The sequence below is a fragment of the Daphnia magna genome, linkage group LG1, assembly GCF_020631705.1.
Source record: "Daphnia magna isolate NIES linkage group LG1, ASM2063170v1.1, whole genome shotgun sequence".
Classification (NCBI taxonomy): Eukaryota; Metazoa; Arthropoda; class Branchiopoda; order Diplostraca; family Daphniidae; genus Daphnia; species Daphnia magna.
In genome coordinates this window covers 3,099,719-3,126,262 of record NC_059182.1, presented here as the reverse complement: position 1 = coordinate 3,126,262, position 26,544 = coordinate 3,099,719, and the positions used below count along the sequence as shown (strand labels likewise).

General features: G+C 41.6%; 1 protein-coding gene across 7 annotated transcripts in view; it reads right to left on the bottom strand.

The window, feature by feature from the left end:
* Nucleotides 1-26,542, bottom strand: part of LOC116931582 (potassium voltage-gated channel protein Shaw) — a 28,478-nt gene extending 1,936 nt beyond the window's left edge. For 5 of the 7 annotated variants that reach the window (XM_045173048.1, XM_045173036.1, XM_045173052.1 and 2 more), the window contains exons 1-6: nucleotides 26,226-26,488; nucleotides 16,404-17,392; nucleotides 14,395-14,512; nucleotides 12,391-12,585; nucleotides 10,187-10,936; nucleotides 6,812-7,067 (exon numbers count right to left, since the gene is read on the bottom strand). In XM_045173048.1, coding sequence (XP_045028983.1) covers nucleotides 6,812-7,067; nucleotides 10,187-10,936; nucleotides 12,391-12,585; nucleotides 14,395-14,512; nucleotides 16,404-16,663 — 1,579 coding nt within the window. In that variant the 5' untranslated portion in view covers nucleotides 16,664-17,392; nucleotides 26,226-26,488. Of the gene's footprint in view, nucleotides 1-786; nucleotides 1,082-6,811; nucleotides 7,068-10,186; nucleotides 10,937-12,390; nucleotides 12,586-14,394; nucleotides 14,513-16,403; nucleotides 17,393-26,225 lie in introns of those variants that run through there. The other 2 variants (XM_045173043.1, XM_045173055.1) reach the window with 2 other exon arrangements.
* Nucleotides 26,543-26,544: the final 2 nt, after the last annotated feature.

The window sequence follows — 26,544 nt, the reverse complement described above, 5'->3', positions numbered from 1 at the left end:
ATAGATCGGCGTTATACTGCGTGCCAGGAGGATGTGAAACGGTGCAGATGTGTTTCTCTCTTTTTCTTTTGATTTCTGACAAACGCGTTCGATTATAGAAATAAAAACTTGAGAAAAAAAAAAGAAAAAGAAACAACAAACAAATAAATAATAGAGAGAGAGAGAGAAGTAGAAGGAGGAGGGAAGGAAATGGCGTTTCAGATGGATTCGGTTGCTAAGGAGATCTACTTCATCTATGCAGCTATCCCTATACAAAATGGATGTGGACTATTAACGGTCTATTTTCGGTTAGATGGCATGAAAGAAAAAAGGAATATGATAAAGAGCGAGAGAGAGATAATAATAATAATAATAAAAAGGATTTCGATTTCGAATTTTGGCACCTGGTTGTGGGAAGACGATCATCGAAGCGAAAGCAGGAAATTATCGAGATCAACTGTGGAAAAATGATTCAAGCAAAAAAAAAACAAAAACGAAGGGGTTTTTTTTCCAGCCCGAAATGTCAGAGTTCCGGGTTTCTTTTCAATGCGAAATTTCTTGAGCAAACAAAAATCAATCAAAATCACACCCCCCCGTTTCTCGCCTTTCCAATAATTATCGCTACGTCATTTTTCTAAGGTGACGAAAATTCCTCCCAATCTTGATTAACTCTCGTCTAATGGGAGAAATCAGCCAGAAGAAATCAAATCAAAAACTAATTTACAAACAAAAACAAAACCAAAAATCAATAAAGATGTGAAATGACATCATGCGACGTTTAAAGGTTAATTGGCTTTGTTTTGCATCTTTTTTGTTTTGTCTGTTGGTTACTGTTTATTTTATATATCCACGGGGGTGGTGGGGAATAATCAGAAGGTGTAAACAGTGTGTGATTTTACAAATAAATTAACGTGTAATAGGCGCGGGAAGTGAATGGTGGGTGAATGTGAATTTGCGTGTGTCGTGCTGATTTGTTCTTTGTCTTTCTCCCTCGATATCTGTCACGATGTATTTTTGTTTTTGTTTTCTTTGGTTTTTAATTATTCGCTACCTTTGGATGTGCCATTGCTGGCCGGATTGGGATTCAAAGTTCTGTCGAGGTCTGCAAATGAATATATAATAAATATTTACAACTTAAAAACAAGAAGGAAAAATCGCAAAAAGGAAATCAATAAATAAAAGGAGAGATCAGCGATTTCAAACTCAGTAGCTACTCGTCATCATGTAACTGATAACACACAACCGGCTATAAATATGTATATGTACAGCTGAACACACTACATGTATGTTTATTTTATATTGGCAAAACAGAAAAAGAAAGCAGCGGGCCAATGATGGAAAAGAAAAATAATAAACAAAACAAAATAAGAATTCCTATTTTTCAATTGGCTTCTTCTTATTCCCCCCCTTTTCCCTTCTCAATAGATATCACACACATGAAGTCATTCCCCGACAGCCTCGTCGCTGGCAACAGCGTAGCGTGACAAACGAGCGGATCACAGCTGGAAAGTTTGGCCTCTTTTTTTTTTTCCTCTACCTCGTTCTGTTGGTTGGGTTAATAATGATCCCTCCCCCCCCATTTCTTTTACCTCATTCATTCTTCAATTTCTCTCGTTTTTATTCCAGCCCAGAAACTTTGGGCTTTGGCAGCAGGCCATAGGGCTAAACAATGACTGGCTTTCCGTTGCGTGTGCATGGCGGACGTTAAGCCAGGGAATATCAAATAAGAATAGAATGGCTTTACATGATATAGACCCCTTTCAAGTTTTTAGTCGCATAAAAAGTACGGTGAGTATTCAATGCTAGTCTCAACAACATAAAAAAGGGGAAATGATTTGAATGTTTGAAAACATCGGGGGTTTTTTATTCCTGAGCTTCTTCTGACGTTGTCAGTTTGATTAGGCAAGAGTTTGTCCTGCGATAAAGAAAAAAACAAAAAAAGCCCTTTTCAAAAGTAGAGGGCAGTTGTGATGTTTTGAAGCAACGAGGTCAAAACAAAGTCGTGGTAATTAACAGAAGTTGATGAAACGCGACAAACTTGCTTGACGTGCATGTTTGGAATTCTGCACCGTCCATTGGTTCTCGATTTTTCGTTTTTAACCTCTCCAGGGGGGAGGGGGGGGGCGCAGCTATTTAGGTACTTAACAAAATGATCGACCAGTAATCACACAAACTCCCGTTTCTATCGCACTTGCAAGTTTGTACGTTTGTGTGTGGGCTGGCCTTTCACGTTCCATCTGAGCCCGGCTTCTTTTCCCAATTTAACTTTTTACACCCACAGTTGTTTGTGTGGCCCAATTGCGCTACATCAACCCCCCTCCGCCCCCATTTCCCCCCCTCCCAGCCACAATGTGCCACTCTTTATCGATAGCCATTCATTCACGCATGAGCCACAAACGCACAAAGCTGATGTGCCTTCTTTAAACCTTCTTCGCTCATCTTGAATGGGCTAATTGCAAGAAAAGACTTGGACAATAACAGCACAGACACAGTTTCTTCAACGCCATCGAGTCAATGATCAAGTGAAACGGGCAGAGATGAATGGAGTCGTGGCTCCAAAAGACAAAAGAAAGCGACGACAGAAAGAAACAAAACAAAAAAAGAAAAACAACACAGAAAACTAATGTTATAAAGAAACGACACTGCTGGGAATGATCGCGTTGCCTCTCTATGTGTGTTTAACGGCCATTCCCTCCTTTTTTGACTATTCCCCCCCGTCTTCTTCATTTCTTATATCAAAGCTTCCGCCGGCGCTTACGCGAGCGAGCTGTGTACAAAGCCTGAGCTCTAGAGCGACGCGATGTGTGGGATGTGGGCGTCTCAGCGGCGGCGTATTGATCCAATACGCGCACGGGATTTAGATCTCTGCTGTGTAGTAAGTAACTACCATTTTCTTTATTTCTTTTTTTTTTCCAGCTATCATATCGAACCAAGCTTACTTTTATGATTATACTAATAATCATAAAAATAAGGAGATTTCTTCCATTTTTTTTTTCAAGTTTTGTTTACTATTGACGTTAAATAGTTTCACACCCCATCGTGCCATCAGCAAAACAATTTGCATTTTTCTTTATTCAATTTCGCAGTGAAAAAAAAAGGCCTTAATTCAGTATTGATCTAATAAGGCTACACGTGAATTGAACCAAGCACTCCCCACCCCTACACAATGGCCGCTCAGCTATTCGCTCCTATAGGCTAATACTCGTATCCATTTTTTCCCATGCTCAAATGAAATGGAAGTTTTTTTCCTTTTGCCAACTATTTTAGATATTCACACAAAGAAAGTCCCCCCTCACCCAACTATGTCGCAGAATCTTGTTACGATATCACGATTGGTTGAAGACGACGATGGGCATTTTCAACGGCACCGTCCGATCGTCTGGGATTAGAAGACGCAACGGCGTCAATAGGCCTTACACGTTCGCATTCGAAAAAGAAAACTTTTGATACGAATTTTCTTTCGCGTTGCGTCAGTAGATAATCTAATCGCAACCGAAAAGAATTAACCCCCTCCCCCTCCCTTCCCCTCCCGAAAAAAGGATAAAAGATTAAGTGAGAGTTGTATAGAGCGCATCTATATAGATCTGCTACTGCGGATAATTAGTGTAGAGGCGGATCAGGGACGCGTCGTTCCCAATGCCCACCTCTTTTTTTTTTTAAATAAATGATGGTCGCCTGGAATTATATGGGGCTACATCTGCACACAAGATTATAGTGCCTACCTTTCCTCTGTGTAGGCATAGAACTGATAAGAGACGACTACAAAGTATACACCAGTCACTTCCTTTCTCTTTTGACGACCAATAAGGGCCAACCGGGCTGTCCAATCAACAGTAAAAAATAAATAAAAATAAATAAAATCAAATCAAATAAAGGAAACGAGAAATGGCGATCGTCTTCCGAAGAAGGAAACCCGAATCGAAAAAAACAAAACAAAAAAACTGTCGGATTTATTTGGCCCTGCACACAGCGTCCAAAAGAGGGATGTAGGGGGAAGGAAGGGCTTTTCATTGTCAGGCCATGAAACACACGGGGATTTATTTGTCTATTATTCCGACGTCCCTCTAATGAATCGACTGTCTCGCTCGCTATTGCTGGCCTACGGATGAAACCTTTTCCACTGCCGGAGCAGTTTTCTACGCGGCCAATCATTTGTCCCGAAAACGCTGGGCTCTATACAACATGAAAAATCAGCCATCATTTATCGTCTGCCCCGCCCGTTTTGACGTCCACGAAAACGAAGGCATCCGCTAACGTTTCGCGCTATTTAATCAAGTCCGCAGCGCATCGTTTCTTCTATTTCAAAAGCTTTTCCACACCACAATTTCACGCACAATAAAATTGTAAAAAAAAGGTGAAATTGGCCTGTGGTTGGGGGCGCCACCATCAAAAGTTTATTTTGGAGCGTGTAAAAAGTTAAAAAAAAACTAAACTAAACAAAACGCTGCGTCTCACTCGAAGCGGAGAGAAAAGAAAGGTCTCGACTTAAAAGTGCGTAACAAAAGCCTCGATCGCCGTTTCGAGTGGGTGGCGGTCTAAAAGTCAAGTTGCCGTCTATTATACACAGCCCGGCCCGCGTGTTCGGAGCGGTTGCAAGTCCCTTGTTAAGAAAAAATAAATAAAAATCTGTTCTTTTTCTCTCCTACGTTGGCTCATGTATTTATAATTTGATGGCTGCCTTTCACTCTGCAGAATGGAGCATCGAACTTGTAACAAGAGCCTAAATACATCGCAATCGATTTAATAGACAAGTGGCCCTTGTTGAGTGGCAGTTTGAAAGAAAGAAAGAAGAAGAAAAACGTGACACAACTAGCGACCCGAATCCTAAGGTAATGGTGCAAGGTAATAAAATTTTTGGCCGACATCATTCGGAGGGGTGAAAATAAAAAAATAAGGCAAGTTTTGAATCGAATCCCGTAAAGGGGAAACGACCGAGTCAATCACGCGATCATGCAGATAAAATGCACCGCAGTTGTCTGATCGATTCACTTCGATCTTGACATTTCTTTTATGAATTCTCTTTCTGTGCTTTTGCCAGCAGAGAATTGATTGAAAGACCTTGCCCCATCGCCAAACAAAAAAATAAAATAAATAAAGAGGTAAGACATATAGCGGAAAAAAAAAGTTAATGGGCTTTTGCAAACGGCGTTGATTCGATTCGAAGCGAAATGGAATTGACGCCACCTTTTGACATTTTGTCCTGAGCCATAGTTTCTTTGGCTTGCGACTATGAAAGAGAGGACAAAAAATAAATAAAAAAAAAAAAGACGTTTTTTTTTGCGCAATAAAAAAAAGAGGGGGAACAAAGAACCACCCCCCCAAAAAAAAAAATAAAGGATATCGTTGCTATATTATATGGGTTATCGTTCTACGCGAGTTGCCAGCATTGAGTAGAGCCATTTCTCTCGGAAACGGGGGCGATGGCTGGACAACACACAACGCGACAAAAGGGGGAAAAAAGGAAATTGATAGTCGATGACTGTCTTCGAAAGAAAAAGAGAAGAGATTGTTTTAAATGTAAAGAAAAATGTAGTTCGAAATCAGTCTGTTGGCTTCTTATTTCATTTCCGTGCAAGTGGCGCTCACAGGCGTAACACCAAATAGAAATAAAATGGAAGCCAAACTATAATGGCGTCATGTGAATAGAACGCTTTTAAATATCTCCCGCCTCTCTCTCAATTTTATCGCCCTCTAAAATGTGATCGACGCCTTTAGACATAAGAAAGAAAAAAGAAAAAAAATGGGGGAAATAAATTGACCTGCAACCGATTGGAGCGGTAAACGAGGTTTGGCAGTGACGAAAGGTAAGTGGTAGTACATAAGGGGCGCACACACACAACAAGGAAAGAAAAAGGAAAAAGACCCAATCGACTGAGACCAAAACTCTCTGGCCAACGTTTGGATCTTGAGAGAGGAAATAAGTTTATCGAAGACTTTGGTCCTACCATCGATTGGTAAGACGTGTCACCCCACTATACACTCCCGTCTGTATATTCGTCGAAAACCTTTTTTTTTTTTTTTTTACTACACCGAGACGCCATTGTTTTCTATCGCTCCAACTGAAACAAAGAGCCATTGATAGCGACCCACTTTTTTTTTTTTTTTTTCAAACGACTTTTTCCTTCTGTTTCCTCTCTCATCGCTCTTAGTTACACACCGTCTTACGTTTAACTGTCGTGTAAAAAAAAAGGGAGGCGGGTGACTTGTGCCAAACGCGTCAGAGGGAGGGAAGAGAAAAGGTTAATAAGCAACAACAAAAAAGTTGGAAATTAAAAATCAATATTTGTGTTTTCCTGACGAAAGGAAAGAGGAAGCAATCACCACGCCCCTACTTTGGCGGTATACATCCTTTCTATTTAAAACAAAAAATGTATAGCCTACGGCCGCTTTTCCGTGTTGCGTTTCCTCATTAGAACGAAGAAAAACGCAAACATGACCCCGAATAGGCGCAACATCCCAAAGATGCTTCCTATCTCTCCAAGTTTGATGAGCTATAACGTTATAGTCAGTCAGACTAATCATTAACAGCAAACCTCCTCTCTCTTATCGCCATAACAAAACGCCATCACAAAACAGGGGGACAGTTTCAATGTAATGGAAAACAAACAACGGGAAATGAACGTCCGCCACCGTTCATTATTCCAACGGGCAAAAAAAATAAACAGACTCGTGGATCCTCATTTCGCTTCAATTTAAAAAAAAAAGAGTTCTAGTTAAAGTAATTAACCAATTAATTAAACGCATCTCTATAAAAAAGAAAGATTTTGTTTTTTTAAGGGAACGATGGGTCAGGGACAAAAACAAAAGAAACAAGTTCAATTCGATAACTTACCCATATTTTTGGGACCGCCGGCAAACTCTTTGGCGTTGTTGGCAATGGTGGGCGGCGGCTTGATGGCTTTCATGCGGGAAGGCATGCCGTCGCTGTCGCGCAGATTACCTGGACCTCCGCTGACTGCACCTCGCGGTCCGCCGCTACCAGGTGCGCCGGGAGCGCCCGGTCTGATGGCCAACTGAGGACCTCGAGGGCCACTGGCATGTTCCACCGGCAGTACCCGTCTCCTTTTCTTCGGTAATTTCGCTCTCGCCTTACAAAGAAAAATAAATTTAATTATATTAAAGTTGATGAAGAATTGTCACATTATTGGGACAAATGAATGCAATCGATTGCTGGATTAACAACTGTGGATGAACAGAAAAGTGAATCGCAAATTTCCACCGAATCAACGTCGAGCTGATGGCACTAGCGTGTCCGCCGTAATTTGCATGTTGTCTGTCGGCTAGTTTACACAGTGCATATGTGTGTGTGCTATAGCCACGCACGCTTTAGATATTTATTGATCTATCGATTACCGCGTGGCACAGTCACAAATGATGGATCGAATGGCGGCAACGGACCGAACCTGCCACCGCCCTTTAATACCTAACCCTTCCCGTTTCCATCGACTACCCCCCCAAAAAATCACCACCCCTCTCTGCGCCTCATAACGAGAATCTGATATGGTACATCCATAAGGGTCTGCACACACACACACACAAAACATGGGACAAGGCAAACGAGAACCGAACCCTTTTCGATAACATTCTTCTCGATAAACAGAGGAAACAACGATGACTTTCGTTTTAATACTAAGATCATCGATCTCTCATTTTTTTTTTCTTCTTCTTCTCGCTGTTGGGAGCGGGGACAAGATTCAAAAAGTCCATTAATGAAAAATGATGTATGCCGGCCGAATGTCTAACCGTTGGGCAGCTGCAAGTAATCGTTTCTTTTCCCTCTCTCTTTCTCTTTGAAAACCCGTCAGCGCTAGGCACCAGTCGGCGAAAACATCAAATCAAAGTCAAAGCTACTTCCAACCATTTCCTTCCGCCTTGGCTCGTCCACTTGCCGAAAACAGGAAATTCTAAATAATAGATTTTTTTTTTTAACGCAAAGAAAACTTGCGCATATATAGAAAACGATGTCGATTGAATCAAATTCTAACCCCCTCCCCTCGGAGCGTATGCAAACACAAGACAGTCCGTCCAGTTTTGTTTTGTTTTTTTTAACTTGAACGACACAGAACGATGATATGAACAAACGGCCGAACGGGGTTAAAAAAACAAAACAAAAGAAAACGGGTCAATACGTAACATCCTGTTTTGCTAGAGGAGGTCCACATAACATGTCATAGCGGGGAACGAAAACATCCATTTACATCCATGGGCAGAACGGGTGCATTTCTTTTTTCGGGAGGAGAGGGTAGTAAAACAAATAGCTATGGAACCCGCCATCGCTCATCATTACAAGGCCGTATGCATGCGCGTGCAATACAGAAAGAAATAGAAAAAAACAAAAAACATTAAAGGTCCCTTCACGTTCAGGCCGTTCATGTGCTGATAACTTAGAATGGGAGTTTTGCACACACACACACACACACACACAAATGGCTGTGTGATGATGGCGCTGTACATGACTCAACGCAAATACAACCGAAATGCACGGCCTACACAACACTAGCGAACGTTGGACTTGCGGATGGCGAATAAATCGATTGATGTGTCAAAACAGAAGAGGGTGCGAGTCGACGGTTTTATTTTCCCTTGATTACATCATTGCTATTATCGTTATTTGCGTTCTGAGGGCCTATAAAAGAAAAGGCTTTCGTTGGCATTAGCGTCCACTTCGAGCTACGTGCAAATCGAATAGGCATAAGAAGGAAAGCATTTACCATAATCACGCAATAGGCCGATTGAAAATGAATTTCAAGCCATCCTAGACAGCTTTGAAAATGGATTTCATTTCATTGACGGCAACATTGAAAACGGTCCTCCGTGAAAATATTCATACGAAAAACGAACTTTTTTTTTTTAAAGGCGTGGTCGCTCGTGTGTCTAATCAGAAAAAATCGTAAATACAAAAGGGAATGTCAGACCCGGAAAAAGAAGTTGGGATCGATTCTACATAGTCGGAGGGGAAATGAAAAACAATAACGCGCAGCGCTTTGCACAATAAAGAAAAGAAAAAAATTAAATTATTGGACGAACCCCCCCCGATCAGGTAAAACAGGGTTGCCAAAATAAGATTAAAAAAAAAAAGACGCTGAAATAAATGGCAATATACACTACAAAATAAAATAGCTCGGGAAGATGAATTAAAAAATTATAATAATAAATAAACAAGTGTCCTTATATTATGCCTTTCTTTTCTTTTGTTATCCTCAAATATATCGATCCAATTTTCCCGCTCGACGCTTGCTAATATATTTAAGGAAGGGCGAGCGTCCGGAAGGATGCCGAATAAAGAGCCCCAACTGAGCAGCAAAAAAACAAGACACATAAAATAAAATAAATAAAAATCCTTTTCCCCCCTCCCGTTTTCTAGCCAACGTTCTACTTGTTACCTTAATGAGGGCACCAACGGTTCGATGAAAATCACTGATCTTTTCCCCCTTTTTTTCTTTTACTCTTGCCGACCAATTAGAAAGCCTCTACCCAGTGGCTTACCCTCTGCCGTAATAGAGGACGCAAAAAGAGAGAGAGAGAGCAGAGAGAAGCCCAAAAAAAAATTTCAATAATAGAAAGGACGTGGGGGACAATTCTTTTAACGTCGTAATACTATAGTAGATAAGACTTAAAAGATAGGCTCCTTACAAGAGCACACAGCGTTTAGCCCTAGAACGTTCGGTTGTTGCTTGGAGGGGCTGAATCAATCGATATAGTTAGCGCAAATTTGAGAAGCGAATGAGCGATTGCAACGTCTACAAGGAACAACGTCGTACGGCTGCTGCCTTAGGTCGTGTGTTTAAGACATGCCTACAATATCCCGTCTCTTTAATGGTTTTTCTATTTCAAAAAGAAGAAGCTTTCATCCCAACTTGTTCCTCTCCCTTTTTTTATTTCATTTTATTTTTTGCCTCTTAAAGACGATCGAAGAGAATTGTTTTCTTTTCTTCTTCTAAAGTACACGTTTGTAACAAAACGATTAGCCATGTGGAAAAAGGAACATGTGTCTGCTGGAGAGAAGCTTGGATTGAAAACCGGCAATCGATTCTAACGACCGGATGTCCACTTCCTCTCCTGATTAAATCCATTAAAAAATGTCGAGTAAAAACAAATGAGCCGAACTTAAAAACAGCCGTTGAAATGGAGGGCAAATCTCTCTCGTTGCTAACTTAAAAGAATCGACAAATTCAACTGAACATAAGACTATGGAAAATGGACTGACCTGGGTGTGGCTGTAGTACATGGCAAAGTTGGAGACGATGACAGGTACGGGCAAGGCAATGGTTAACACGCCGGCCAGAGCGCACAGGGCGCCGACGAACATGCCGACATAGGTTTTGGGGGCCATGTCGCCGTAGCCGACGGTTGTCATGGTGACCAGGGCCCACCACAATCCCAACGGGATGCTGTTGAAGTCGTTGTGCGGATTGGCCTGGATCCTCTCGGCGTAGTAGACGAGGCTGGCGAAGATGACGATGCCCAGCACCAGGAAAAAGACGAGCAGCGTCAACTCTTTGGCCGACGCTCTAAACGTCTGAATGAGGATCTTGAGGCCGGACGAGTGTCGAGTCAACTTGAAGAGCCTCATGATGCGGATGATGGAGAAGAATTCGAGAATGTCGGCGTTCTCCAGGTGCGACGCGAATTTCTGCAGAGCCAAATCGATGAAGAACGACAAGGTGGCAACGTAGTCGATGATGTTGACGGACGCGCGGACGAAAAGGAACTTGTTGGGGCAGGCGATGAAGCGCATCAGGATCTCGATGGTGAACCACGTGTTGCAAACGGCTTCGATGTAAAAGAAAGCCTCGTGAGCGTTCGTCTGCGTCTTGTCCAACGTCCACGCCGTCGAATTGAACGACGTGTGCACCGTCACGTTGCGGATCACAGGCACCCGCATGTCCGGGTGCGTTTTCAAGCAGAACGACAAGATCGAGATGCAAATGAAAAACACGGAAATCAAACCCACAATCTGCGCGAGAACGAGAAAAAGATTTTTTTTTTTTTAGTTTTTAGTTTTTGTTTGAATGTTATTCAATTTTGAGAAGGAAGAATCCATCATTGTTAACATCGCCTGCAGCTATAAATATTTTGAAATGCACCCCAGTCTCAGACGAGTAGTACGGCAACTGCCGCTAGGACGTCATTATCAGTTTATTGCACGAGAACAGCCCATCGTATAACATGGGATCCTATAGCAGCTAATACAAAACGACAGCCGCTCACACACTCACACATATTCTCTGGCTATATGGCGCTGTCGTTCCATGCGTGTTATCGTGAATTTGCAGTTGCTAGAGGCCCAACAACAACCAAAGAACTCGACAACGTCGCTGCCGCTCTCCCACTGTATCGAGCGGTTCTGTTTGTGTCGAAAACAATTTTTTTTCCTTCCTTTTTCAAAGATGCTGTACAGCAAAAGCGGCAGGGCTGGCGTGTGTGCAGCACGTAAGCAAAGCCCATTTCTCGCATATGGCGAATATAATATATCCGGTCGACTAGAAGGCAGCCGGCGTTATTGTATAGCTATATACGTACAGTGTCGCCAGCTACGTTTCAATTCAGCTCCATAGAACCGCGAGCACAATATTGCGAAATAACTGCAGCAATGCAACGGATGGTCTCTCGCTTATCTCCTTTCTCTGGCGAAACCAATTGATGTTTCGTTGTAAACATTATTACACGCGAAATGAAATCAATTTTCTAGATGTAACACGTACCGCCTTCAGCATCGTAAATGAGAAGAGAGGGGGGCAACAGAATAAAAAGGACGGGGAGGGTTTGATTTTCTTTTATTGGATGAGATTCGCTTTTCTCGGTTGTTGGGTAATCACGCATAACTTTGCATATCCAATGCCCTCGAGCCTTTGGCTATGTGCTTCCAAGGGAAATAGAAACATAATATCTATGCGTCTTGCTCCATCTCTTTCATGGCGATTTTTCACATATTTCCATGTCTGGATAACAAACGTCTCCTCACAAATAAAAAGAAGAAAAAATTCAACCCATTCTCGCCTAGTAGACAAGACTCTTTGGCATTCAAAGCCCGACCTTCCAACCAGTTCATAATATCCTCCCCCATCTTCTTTTCTTTTTTTTTAGCAAGTCCGGCAGCGCGAGTGCGCAATGTTAGAAAACTTTGCTTTCAAGGCAGTTTTTGCTCGGCCATCAACTTTTAGCTGACGCAAAACCTTTTGCTGAACCCTCTCTCTCTCTCTCTGGCGTTATCTATATGTGTGTATGAACATGCAAATGATGAGGAGGAATCGAAATGCCCCTCACACACACACAGGCGAACGTCACATTTGGAACTATTCAATAACTTTACGTCTATAACACAGCGAAGAGAACGCCGTGTGGGAGTTGCCAACCCAAATATTTGAACTGATTGTTGATCGTTAATATAAAAATCGTAAATAAAATTACCTTGGCTGAATTGGACGAGTAAGGCTCGTCGAAGAGGGACCAAATTTTCGGCTTCGTCTTTTGCCACCAGGAGAGCTCGCCATTGTAGTAAGCCTCTTCAAATCCGAATTTGCGAGCCAGTTCCTCGTCGCTCGGTTTGTCCGTGTCCAAGTCGAGCCGATCGAGCACGGCCAACGTTTCTTGCGTGTCCCGATGCTTTTGAAATGGAAATTCAAAGAGAAAAATGGTCAATTCAAAATTGGGGAAGCGCCAGCCTCCAAGAAAATAGCCATAGGCTGAGAGAAGATAATTAGCGAAGGAATGAAGAGAGCGGCAGAATAAGAGTTTTTAAAACAAGAAATTCGAAAACGAAAGGCAAAACAAAACAAAAAATGGGAGGAAAACATAATAATGAAGGCAAAGAGAGCCCTGGTTGAATACATCAAAAGGATTCACGATTGGGCTTCTGCTGCTGGCTTACGAATACGAGGCTCTTCTACATAAATACGTCTACAAAGATAAGAAAGAATATTAAGATTTTTTTTCTTTTTCTTTTTACGTTCGCTGCGTTTGATTGCATTTTTCTCCCATTTTCTTTTAAGGGGGAAAAGAGCCGCTGACGAGGACGTTCATCACGTTTGTATTAGCACGCGTGTCGTGACAGACACGCTCAAGTCACTGCGATGATACCACAAGAACTGGCAGAATTGGCAGATGAAACAAAAGACGCACTAATCGCCTCCAGTGGGAGAAAAAAAAAGAAAATAAAAATGCCTTAAGCAAAGGGTTACGGTGTACATCCGTTGGGCTTCAACAAGTTTCCAGATTGCTTTTCATCTCTTCCGGCCTTACTTTTTACTTTAGAAAAATTTATAATTTATCTTCAGACAGATCGAAATTTCGTCTAACATTCAGACGGACAAAGTATTGAAAAGGTCAGTTTTCACAGGTAAGTCTACGCCAATTATTAAAAGCATTTGAAAAGGTCTGGAAATGTTTTGTTTGTTTGTTTGTTTTTTTTACACAAAAGATCCCCCATCTTTTGTGCATGTAGTGAATAGAATAGCCTTGCTCTTAAAAAAACAAAACAAAAAACAAAAGAAAACAAAGATGAAATACTTAGCGGAGAAGGAACAAGAAAAGACGCCATTGTTGTTTTAGTTTCTACGTGTTCAATTACAAATTCAATCACGACCAGAGGCCGGAGAGCAGCCAAACCGGTTGCAAGTGTAGTATATACCCCACAGACGGAACCGAATCCAAATAGTTAACGGAAACTCGCGAATTCCCTTCCAGTATAGCTCGTCTTAAACATCTACTACATCAAAACAGAGTATATACATATAATGTTATACATATTTAATGAAAGTTACACGGTCCGTAATGCAAGCACATCTGACTTAAGCAGCTCTCTTGCAATTTCTCTTATCCTCGTTCCATCTCCAGCGCTAATTTCCATGATTGCGATGCGAATGAGAAAGCAAAGTGCTCAGAGCAGCACAGAAATTTAAAAAATGGATGCGGTAAGAGATAGGAGAGGAGGAAAGACGAAGGATGAATGAGAGAGTATTCATCATTTTGTCCAAGTATAGGGCGGCAAATTTCCATGCAACGCGACGTGCTAAATGAATTCTTTCCGCGAACCGCATTATTACCCACTTCCATTCCTGCGCTCCGAGTTCTACACGTCCAACCAACGGCTTCTCAAGAATCAAAAGCGTCTGGCGACATTGTCTGAATAACAATTGGCAATGTCGATTTCCCATTTACCCCCACCCTTTTTTCTTCTTCTTCTTTTCTATCTTTATGCAAATAAAATTATTTATAGAAAGTAGAGCCAATCGGTTCTCATGACATCTAACGGGTCCTCTTAACTGCGTTGAGATCACTCTATACTTGGTTAATGTAACCCAATCAAAGCATCGGGACTTGACACGATCAGAATTAATCGATTGACGGAGATGTTGATCGATGATGGCAATTGGACAAGTGTGCGGCGAAAGAAATGAAAATCGTTTTGCATACCGAAGTGTAGGTCATCCAACAGCAGGGTTCCACTTGATTGGAATCCAATCCCCAGAATTCCAATTCCTCTTCGAATAGGGGACCGCAGACGTCAGTCGGGTAGTGTAACTTGCCCGTTCTGCAACAACAAAAACGCATGTAGAGACGTTTGTTATTATTGCACAAGCACCATTTGTTTTACATAATTTAGACCCAATTGTGCAGCATATCAACTGTTTGAAACATACACACACACACACACACACAAAAAGTAATTTGTTTCACCGGCAGGCAAAAGTTTTGCCGTCGTTTGTTTCCCCCACCCCCCCACCCACCCCAAAAAAAGTATCAAAAGATTGCTCAAGTGCATGGCCTCAAAAAGAACGCGCTCTTCTCGTTTGCGTTTAATGGGGAACGCACAACAGGACGCATCATTCACAACGACAACAAAAAATAAAAGAGTGAATCGAAACGATAGAAAAGAAGAAAAAAAAAAGAGGGGGGGAGGGAGGAAACAGAGAACAAATCTATGCAAAACAAATAAAATGGCTCTTCAAGAGCGGTCGTAGACACTCAAAAGTCGTTTCGTTTTCGTGATCACATTTCCCCAACGCCTACACAATAAACAAACTGGCCCTTGCAACTCCCCCCTCGTCTCTTTGGCTACGAGCCTACACACACAGACGATCCGTATAGACAGCCACATCAGCGCGATATCCAGTCAACGACACAACAACAACAACAAAAGAATAAAAAATAAAAACATTTGAAATTCGTTATCGTGATTTTCTTTTGTCTGCTTTCTCGTTCTCTTTTGTACGTTAACATTCTTTCCCCTCTATTTATGCTGGCTGCCTTCTTTATACATACAAGCCGTAAATGGAGAGAGAGAGGATCGAATAAAGGGAGAGAAAAAAAAAAAGAGAGACTTTAGGGATGTCGATGACCACTGCGTTGAGCAATTTCATCTTCTTCTTCTTGTCCTCTTTGTAATTTTATTCGCGACGACCAACTTTCCACGGGATATTGTCATGGCAGCGTGCAGAACACAGTCTCTCTCGCCCATTCGACTTGATGGCTAATCAATATCGATATATAAATACACACACTTGCACACATCCGTATAGAGAAGAAGAGTCCGATGGGGAATTTCCAATGGCGGTTCGCTTCCGTTTGCTCTCGCTCCCAAGCGGCCCCAGTCATCAGAGCTTCTCTTTTTCTTTCCCCACGATGTTGGGCTGGACCTTTTATACGTACATGGCCATTAAGCTGATTCCAAACATAGAGCACTCGTTCCCCGTTCTTCTCCTTCGTTCGCATACATCACAAGCATCTCCGCATCGCATAAAATTCACATGAGGTACTTACCGTGTATAATTTATAGATCTCCATCCAAAGAAGAGGGGATCCTCTTTCTATGGCTAGTTTATTATACGTCGCCACTCGTATGGCGTATACATAGGAAAACGGAGGGAAAACATCATAATACACGTTGATGGATAACGTAGTCCAGGTGCCCCGCTCGTTCTGTTTTTTTGTTTTTTTGTTTTTTCTGTCTGAAGAGACCCATCGTCTCTCCCATAATTAGTTCAGCCCCATAGATTATTACGGCCCTTGGCTATATTTTGGGGCAAATAGAGGTTGATGGTCTTCTCCAGTTGCCAATGACGTAACAAGACCGTACAACCCCCCCCAAAAAAAAACTGCTCTTTGATTATTTATTTCTTAAAAATATCTATCCTCTTATATGACTCTTCTCTTTTTAGAAAAAACAAAAATGTGTGTGTGTTTTTGCCCGTTCCCCGCCCTTTTGGGCAAGATATTGCATTACCCCGTCGTTGACGTAATCCTAATGGAGATCGACTGACACGCCCCTTGACATCCATTTGAAAAATTGCCATTTTTTTTTTTTGTTGTTTAAATATAACCAACGTCTCTTTATATAAGAGAAAGATTAACTAACATGGCATAGCTATTTCCAGACGTATCAGGGGAGTCACAATAATAAATGATCAAGCGAAAAGACTGACCTGTAATAGTTGAGAACTTGGGCAAAGACGCCTGGATGTCTGTCGAAGAAATACTCGTTGAGAATGGGGTCGTAGTTGGCGAGGGCTTCCGTGAGCCGAGAGAGCCTCGTGGCCGGAATCTTCTTCAGCGTGGCCTTGTACGTTTCGTGGCGAATGCCACCGCAGTTGAGCACCACCCGATTTTCCGCGTCCATCGTGCTGAATACGGAATACGGCGACGTCACCACCTGCAGATCACTCGGCCGGCTCTTGATGGGCATCAGCTTTAAACGATTCCTGATGTATCGACTGCCCTTCCTCTCTCCTGGTTTTTTCTTTTCTTTTTCTTTATTCGCCCAGACTAAAATTCCAACTGTTTTTATTCTTCTTTTGGGTTCCTTTCCTTCCTCTCGATTACGTCTACAACACACCCACACACACACACAGCAAAGCGAACGCACTGCACAAATCAAACGAGTTCCTCTAACGTGTACGTAGCACCGGATCGAAAACGTTGTCAGGTTTCGATTTGCTTCTTGGTTGAAGCCTTTAAGATTGGCTCATTTCGATGGAAAACGTCTCGCTTGTTACACGATGTATATCCCAGTTGCCTCTGACAAAGCGCAGATTCACTTGCCGGACATCATCACGGCCAGAAGAACATCGTAGAGAGACGTTTATCTTTTCCTTTCGCTTCTCTCTGTCCTTCTTTTGTTTTCTTTCCTTTGTGGCTGCACGGCAATCAAAGAGCCATTCCGCGGCTCTTTAGACGATTCTTCCCTTTGAATGGGAAGTGATTTGTAACCACCGATATCCACCGTGACATCGCCCGCTTTCTGTACGAAGAAAAGAGCAGCGGCTGGATGCGAGTTTTTTCTTGGTTTCGTTATCCGATCATCCCTTCGATTCACCGACTCTCAATGATGGACTGCGAGTGGCCGACGATAACGTCAAACGCCAGTGACGTCATGATGAGTAGATTTCATTGTCCTCCTTTCCTTCGAGTCCTCCTGTTGTACGCACATCAAACAAAGAGACAGAAAAAAAAAAAAACATTTTAGTTTTTAAATAATTTTTTTTATTTGGGAGGGAGGCGCAATTTTTCAAAATGGGTCAATGGGATGTGAGAAACAAATGAATAAATAGCAAATTACGCAACACATTCAACTGTAACGAAACAAACGAGGCATTTTTTCAAAAATAATTTCGTTTCCCGCCCATTCGACCTTTTAAATACTAGCTAATATTCTTCGTGTTTCGTGGACTGCAGGCTGAACGGTGCCCGTCACGCTTGTTTTTGTTCAAGTACAAAGTATCCGTAGCAGACACGTCTTGGCCAATTTTTCTTTTCGAAAACAAGTCGACGAATTCCTTCGCCCTGTTTCCGTGTGCGCAGAGAGTGTCGGGCTTCATCCACTCTTGGCGAGACTCCGTGGACGAGCACCGCATCGTTGATGACTTACACAAAAAGTCGGACAGAAACGAGGCGAAAAAAATCGAAAATAAACGGAGCTCTGGTGGCACAAGAAAAACTTTGTTGTTGGTTTTATTTCAAAATGCAACGTATTTAAGCAAAGAACTACTTGCTTTAAAAAAAAAAAAACCAGCCAGAAACGACTATAGACAGGATAGCGATGAAAATCAGATTATGGACACACTGTACACGCTCCCGCTTCCCACAAAATGGCGGTTTTTATTCCTGTTCGTCTGCCGTCTTTTTTCTCGGAATTACTGAACGATCTGTTCTTTTTCATTATTTATGATTCAATTATCGTACAAGATCAAGGGGTAGAAAAAAAGAAAGAAAAACGTACCACCCACGACTTGTCTTCTTTCAGTTTTTCTACGGCAAGCACGAGGCGGAATTATTAAGAAATCCTGCTGCATTGTCGTCAATGTTTCGATAAATAATCAGTATGATATTTAATTACACGCACGATTTGATAATGTGCACACAAAAAAAGAGATTTTTAAATTCAATTAGGAAACATCGAAGCTTTTGTAACAACTTGCCGTTCGTTTAGCCAAACATGGTCCCGCTCGATTTGCTCGTTACATCGATTGAAACTTTAATTGACTCAAACTTCATTTGATTTCCCAGTCCGAATCCAGAACATCAAAATTTTAAATTCCATTAAATACATTAGCAATGTTGCTATGCATGGCGCGGATTTATAGAGCCAGTGAAGGGATGACTTGTCAATCAAAATGACAGGCATTCAAGCGATTTTCAATATTCGATGAGAAACGAACAATTAAACGAAAAGAATCACGATGGTATCTCGACGTTCAATTATGAGCTGAAAAAGCAATGACGTGATAACATTCCATTGTATCGACAATGAACCAACGGAAATAATTAGGACGCTGACATTTGGACCAGATTGATTTTTTTTCCCGTATTAATTGACCAAAGAACATTTTTTTTTTGCTTATTATTGCACTTCATAAAACGAAATGACAAAAGACCGCCATGGTCCGATTTTCATCGTAACGGAAACACATTTTAAAATCGGAAATGGCTATTCTTTTTTATTGAAAGAACGAGCAGACATAAAATATGTATTGATTAGGGCGAACGGTGTCATTGACTACCGCCTTTTTCGCGGGATATAGTTGCTTTCAAGGCTTTTGCAGATCATTAGGTTTAGCTCATTAAAATGCTATTTTTACCCTGATATGAAAGACCCGGATGATATTTCTCGTTTCGATCTTCATCGATTCTAGAAATAAGCAACAACTTTGACCTTTTACAACGTTGAATAGGGGGGGATGTTTGATTATCAAGAGAAGTTTAAATTTAAATTAACAGATTCATCGATGATGAGTGGGGGATGTTGTTAACATTTTAAATGTCATTTACAACTTGACAGCTTTCTTATGCGTGCCTTTAGCGCGCATAATTCTATTCTGAATCCATTTACATTGCGTAGTGACGAGACAAGTTGGTACTAAACACATGCACGTTTTAGTTGTTTGTTTTTTAAATTCTGTAAACAAGTTTAAGGAAAGTCTGCACCTTTTTAACAAAGACATCTAGATATTTCCTTAACTTAATCTGTAAAATGCCAAGCGTCTTGACTTCCGACGTTACGAAATACGAATTAAAGTTTCTAATGGATCTGATCATCTTCGGCCAAAAAAAAATGTCCATACTAAAGTTGAATTTAAATGATAAAACTGAAGAGGATGACCTATGCTTTTTACTCTTGAATACATGAACGTTTTAAATGTCATGATTTAAAGAGTAAAAAGTATGTGAGGCACCTGTAAACTTTTATCAGCACAATAAAAACGATTGGAAAAGACGAATAAGAATTGCTCAAGAATCAATTCGCCACGTTCATTTCACTTTTCCGTCTCATTCCCACTAAATCAAAGTTTCTCATCTGATGAGATCAATTTGCTTTCAAAATGGCGCTCACACTAACCCCGCACACTCGTCTTTTTAGTTACTCCCCCCCCCATCCCTTGTGCAATTTAAAAGTATAAATCAACTTGCTTTCTTTTTTTTTTTTCAACGACGTAGAAACTTGAGCGGAATAACGGCCACAGGCAACAGGATCACGCTTCTTTCGGCCATTAACTTTCCCTCTCCACCCCTCTTTTCTATATAAAAGAGTTGGCTTGATTTCTCTCAGTTGGAATCGGCGGATCCTCCTCCGGTCGTCCGGCCCTTTCCATTAAGACGTACGACTTCAAGACAAAGAAAACGAACCAAAACACCAAAAAAAAGGGGGGGAAGAAAATTCTATAAGGAAAAAAAAGGGATGGGGAGGGGGGGAGCGTGCCCAAGTTGAATCAAGAAACTGGCACGAAAACTGTGAGCTTTCTCATTGATTACACAGGAGCGCACAGGAACGCAGAGTTCCACCCACTCCGGCGTGAACACCTCTCCCCCCCCCCCACTATCCCGCGTCTGACAGTTCCTGGGCACAGGGTGCTTCCTTTGCTCCACTTAGCAACTGCTTAACGGCTCCTGTCATTCAAACATAATCACCCTTCGTCATGTCTTTGAGCCGACTAGCGAACGTATATAACAGGCGTTCCTTTATTTGCACAGAGAACACACACACACACCCAGATTGATGAAGCTCTTAACTCAGTTTCGCCTTCCTACAAAAATATCAGTCTTTCTTCTTCAACTTTCTTTTCGAGGTAGATCGATGCCCATCAACGGTATTGATTCAACAAACATTTTCTTGATCGACTGGACGTCAACATATTGATCTCTCATTCTTAGCAGCGATAGCACACAAAAAGTTATAGCCCATCATCCAATCAAAAATGCCAAAGAAATGAGAAAACAGACACCCCCGGTCTTTGATTTCTCAAGAAGGGAATCATAGCTTCCATGTGTGTGTAGCAAGGCTTATTACATATACAAAAATCGATGTAACAAGAAACTAAACATAGAGTCTATACGTATAGATCTGGCGTTTAAAGAGGTCTACAATAATCGGAGACTGTGACTTGGGTCATCAAACTGGAAAGTCAATAGCGTCCCGAAGAAAAGGAAGTGGGTGCGGCCAGGATGTTATCGTTAAGAGACCAACACGCACGCAAAGACACGAGTAGAATCATCTAACCAGTGATAACAACAGTCGGTCCTGTAAGCTTTGCCCCCCCTTTTTTCTTTTACACATCTTCGATGACAAGAAGAGTACCCCCCCCCTCCTCAAAATAAAAATAAAAGGGAACCGTTCATATCTTCCCCCTTCTTTCCTTCCTTCATGTCGTCTTGTGCGTGTTTGAGCTTCCCGCGCGGCTCGGGGGCTCTGGTAGAGCGATCGATTTTTTTTGACCGCGTCCAACTGCAAAAGCAGAGCTGAAGCTAAATACGTGGGGGGGGATGGGGTGGGGTGAGGAGGGACTAGCTACTTTTGCTACTGGATTCTCGGTATGAATGCACTGCCATTTTTTCCTCTTCTTTTTTTGAATCCATAGCGCGGCCCATTTTTATTATTATTTGTGGAGCGAGCGGTGCGGAAGCGGAAGGGAAATGTCGGCTCGTCACGACGCCGCTTTTGCCGACAACAGCCGTAACAGTCGCGCAGTTTTCTTCTTCTATATAAACTTTCCCGTTTCTTCCATCTTTTTTTTTTATTCTTTTTTAAGTCCCACTAGTTTGTTTTTTTCGGAGGGGTAGCGTTACGTGGGGCGACATGGCAAGCGGATCGAAACCAGTGGCAACAGCAAATAAAATATATATATATATATATTATATTGCGTACGCGTCTGGATTCATCGTCGCGGAAAAACATGAAACTTGTGCTAGATAAAGACCGGAGTTATAAAACAAAATGTATAAAAATAAAACAGCAAACAAAAGACGAGTAAAACAAAAAAAAAATGGGGATCCAAAAGAATGCGAACAATGAAATAGCTCTACATATTGCAAAGAAAAGAACTGCAGTACGATAGATTTATTTCAAAATATGTGCTGGTACATGGCAGCCATTTGATGTTGTAAGCATTTTTTTTTTTTGGCACCATTCCCCTTTTTCTTTAATACACTGAATCTGTGCTGACACGCCAGTTCCCCGAACTATTGTCTGTAAAGGCTGTCGCACCATTGAGAAAACTTTGTTTATTACACGTACAATTTGGGGCCAAAAAAAAAAAAAAATAATAATAATATTTTCGTCATCATATCATCCGCCTTTGTGGCTGCTTTGAAAAACAAAAAAAAACAAAAAAAAACACGCCCATTTATTTCCAGAGTTACGTCTTATGGATCTATACAGCCTATACATCTATCGATCGAAATTGTATGCTGTCACAACAGCAAGCCGGTTAGAGACACATGTTACAAGAGAGAAGGGGACAAAAAAAAAAAGTCAATAGTCGATATGGCAGCTGAAGTTTCTGCTCCTGGCTTTTATCAAAAGAGTTACTGCAAAAAAGGAAAAAAAAAAAAACTAGATACTTGTTGCTGAGACTATATCGCCCCTGTTAAAGATGTTCTTTTGCTCCCTCCCGCACACTTTCATGTGCGTCAATGATGTATAGCCATTGCTGGACATCCCCAAAGTTTTGCCTGTGATACACATCTGTGTATCTCTCTCTTTCATATTCGTCCATCTTCTTTTTCTTTTCTGGCTGTATCTACTTGATTTATACACACAACAGGGACAAAAGAAAAAGAGGCAGCTGTTCCATAGCCGCCTCTTTAGATCTCCATGTATAAGAAAGGATTTTTTTTTTTGTTCTCAGTTGTTGTTGTATACTCTCCCTCTCGTTATTTATGGTCGTCGACGTAGATATACACTCCAGATAGGATTTCCAACGTTTAAAAAAAAAAGGGGGGGGGGGGTAACCGACGATGGCCGCCACTCACGCTCTATATACACACAGACTGGGCAAGTAAATAGCTATGGGCTAGTAGACGGATGCGGCAAAATAAATCACCTTCAGGAATCATGCGATTAAGTACGGGCGACTATATATCGATTCAAAGGTTTTGTTTTTACCCTTATACGTGCACGTATTAGAAACTTGCTTCGAGTTACAAGAACAAATAGGGTAACAACGTTAATGCGACACATCGTGCGGGAAACAAAATTGAACGGACAGAGAGACGGTCATTTCACGAGAAATCAAATTCGGCTGTGTGAGCAAGAGAAAAAACAGCCACTAACTTTATTTCTTTTTTTCGATATTTCCGGGGTTATGTTTAACGCAGACTGGGCGGTTGAATGCCGGGCAACGTAAAAAAACGCAATCGAGCAAATGTCCGAAGCAGAGACAGAATCCCGCAAACGCACTCCCCATGCGATTAGTAAATGTTGACGAAGCGAACGATCAACAATAGGCGACGGAAACTGAGGGAAATGGAAATTGCACGGCAATAACAAAAAAAGGAAGTGAATGAACGGGGGTGATTATATTATTTTTGTCCAATCTCCCTCTTTTTTTTTCTGCCTTTATTTATTTATTTATTTATTTTTTTTTTATAGAAGACGATTGAATCCCGGAGGGATGTTGAAGGGATTCTACCGATATCCTTTGGTCAATTTTTATTTTCCTCCCTTAGGCCTTTATTCAATTTGTTTCCGTTTTCTTAAAAGAAATTTCCTATCTTTCTATTTTCAACCAATTTTTCCAATGCAGCGGGCGAGAGATTGAAGTTCGAAGAGGATCAACGCAGCGAATTTTGCCTGCGAGCTCGCCAGATTGGATCACTATCGTCAACCACGCCCCGTTATGCCCATATAAATCCTCGTCTTTCTTCCTAGATCCCTTCCTACATCACCTCCCCCCCACTCCTTAACCCGTCTCTTTTCTGTTTGTATATCTAATACAAACACAGAGAGACTACATGGAACACTTCAACTCGGCTTCGGCCATGTAAGCGTGGTCATTTTTTTTCTTTTAGCCAACGAAAAACGGCGGAAGGAAATGGGGAGGAAATAAAGGTAGACGTCAACAATTCGGAAAAGAAAAAAAAAATAATAATAAATGAAATCTGTGCGCAAAGGAGCATAAGACGCGGTTTTACAATGTGATTTCGCTGATGGAAGCAAACAACGGAAACCGCTGGCGGCAGCGTGATCAGCGGATGTTACGGCTTTTGCGGAAGTCGTGCGTGCATGTAGACGATTGGATAACATATCCCGTAATTCAATGCGACAACAACGACATAGCCAAAGAATTGGCCATTTCAACATGAAGAACGAAACAAACCAACAAAGTCATCACATTCAAAAAAAAAGGTGGTTCACCTTTCACGTATGTCAAAAACGAGAAGTCGAAAGAAAAAAAGAGAAAAATCCGGATGGAAGATGCACATAAAAAAATACCTCGCGTATTGGCTTATACAAATACAAACGACATTGACGTGTGTGTGTACTCCATCTCTGTCGTCAAGGGAATTTTCTCCGGGGCCGCCGGATGGATCCATCACGAAAATACAAAAAGGAGAAGATCAACCATCGATTGCATCTGGCCATCAATGTCAGCCGCGTCCCAAAGAAGAAGCAGAAAAAGTTACATACGCAAAAAATTGAAAGATTTTCTTTCCACCAGTGGCGATAGGCCCAAGACGAACCCCCGGATTGCGGCGATATTGACGACGCTACCATCCCCCCCCCCTATGCAAGGAAGCCTGACGTGCTGTCTCATTTAACCGGATGACGTTCCGTAAGGACGAACTAGTAAGAAGAGTAAATGGATGGGGGGTTAAGGAAAGAATGCGGCATTTTCGAGCGCTAATCGCATCTTGTTTTGATTCCATTCGATCCCAGTCTCCCGCTCCAAATCGATTCGGCCGCAACCATCCAGCACAGTTCGACTATAATAGCTTAAATATTCCCGTTTTCAACCATTCGACGCATTTAGTGGGACGATGGAGTGAAAATCTTCATTCAAAACATCCGGGAAAAAAAAATAGAGGAGCACTCTGGTGCAATCAGGCAAATAAAACAATTAAAACGATCCAAGTAGCAAATAGAAAATAGGAAAAGCAAAGTGAAATTCTGTTGGCCAAGTGGAAAGTGTCTCGAGTCAACCTTCAAACTTGCGTGTAATGAAATAAAAGCTACACGACAGTAGGGCCTTTTCTCACGCGTTGTCAAAGAATCTCCTACACCGAGGGATTATGAAGGCGACGATTTAAAAAAAAAAAAGAACAAAAGGATCATCGTCATCACAGAGCAGACAATCTATAATACTTCCTGTACTTATTCCACTCGACTCACGTACCCAAACGTTGCAACTACGGCGGATATCGACATCCTCTTGAACAAACGTATAACCAAAAAGAAAAGTGATTAGCACTAGCCAAGTGTGTGTGGGAGTGTTGTGTATCTAAATACACGTACACGAATGATATGTGTAGATACAGTCTTATAAGCAAACGAGAGCTGCATACACGTGTGCACGCACACACTGTGTTCTAGGGCAGCAGCAGCATCTCATCCAATTTATTAGAAATCTCCCCGAGGAGCAACGCCGAGAAATGATAGAACAAAAACCAGGCGAAATAAAAACAATTTTTCGAGCAGAGTTCGACATTTCTACTGGAAGTAGCTGGAGAAAAGTATCCAACAAGAGCTGTATGTGTAAAGACGTAATAAAAGCGGATCACTATGAGATGAATGAGGCCGAAAAAAAGAAAAATGATTGGGGAAAAAAGAGTTTTCTACCTATACGCGAAAAATGGCAATTACAGAGTCCCCCGACATCTATACATGAAATAGAAGATGGATGAGCATCATGAATGTCTGAGCACGTGATATACTAACTTCCGTTTCTTTGACACTATGACAAGAGACTATGGAGAAGATGTACAAGCAAATTCTCAGAAAAAAAGTTCCGAGTCATTTCCCGTAAATTTACACAAATCTCATCAGCAAAGTTAATAGAAGATTGTCGCCTGCATTATCCAGAACAAACACCCAAAAAAAGTCAGATCATTCAAATTACATCATGTTTGTCATTTGTAAAGTGAATTTTCTTATCACCAAGTTTCATCGGTTTCAATTAGCCCAGCTTCGAACCCAAGTTTGAGACGGTTGCTAGGCTACTTCGGACTCTACTTTGGACAGGCACAGCGATTACGTGAGGCAATCAATGCAACTACAGGCTGATACCTACACGTCGAGTGGTGACCCACTCGACATTTCAAGTGAGAAAAACGTCAAATTAAATTAGATTTCACATCAAAAACCAAAACTTTCTTTGTTGTGTGTGCATAGGTTAGCTACCTTAGAACTGTTTACCTATTCTGATTAAACGAGATAGTTTCACAACGTCAAAATTCGCTCTAACGGACACAGTTTGGGTCACGTACCCCACATTTATGCAATAGTTGGTCAGCAAATGAGAGAAACAGCCACTCACCATATTAGCCCACACCAACATGGCCGCCACATTTCGGGAAGAACCTCGTGCCAGCAGAAAGTTTCATTTCAGCACCAAATAGAATCACAAAACCACTCAGAATTCTGGCTACGTCGTTAAATCATTTAACCCATGAATTTGCACAGTTAGTTAGACGATTTTCAATTGGTCTACAAAAACGTGTTTTACTTTGATATTACGGGTACTGTTTCCTTTCATGACCACGTCGTTACCTCGTTTCGCGCCGAATGAACATCATGGCGCTCAGAAGGCCATAAGTCGACTTTGCAATCTTTGTCAGATTTTAAAAAGAGATTTC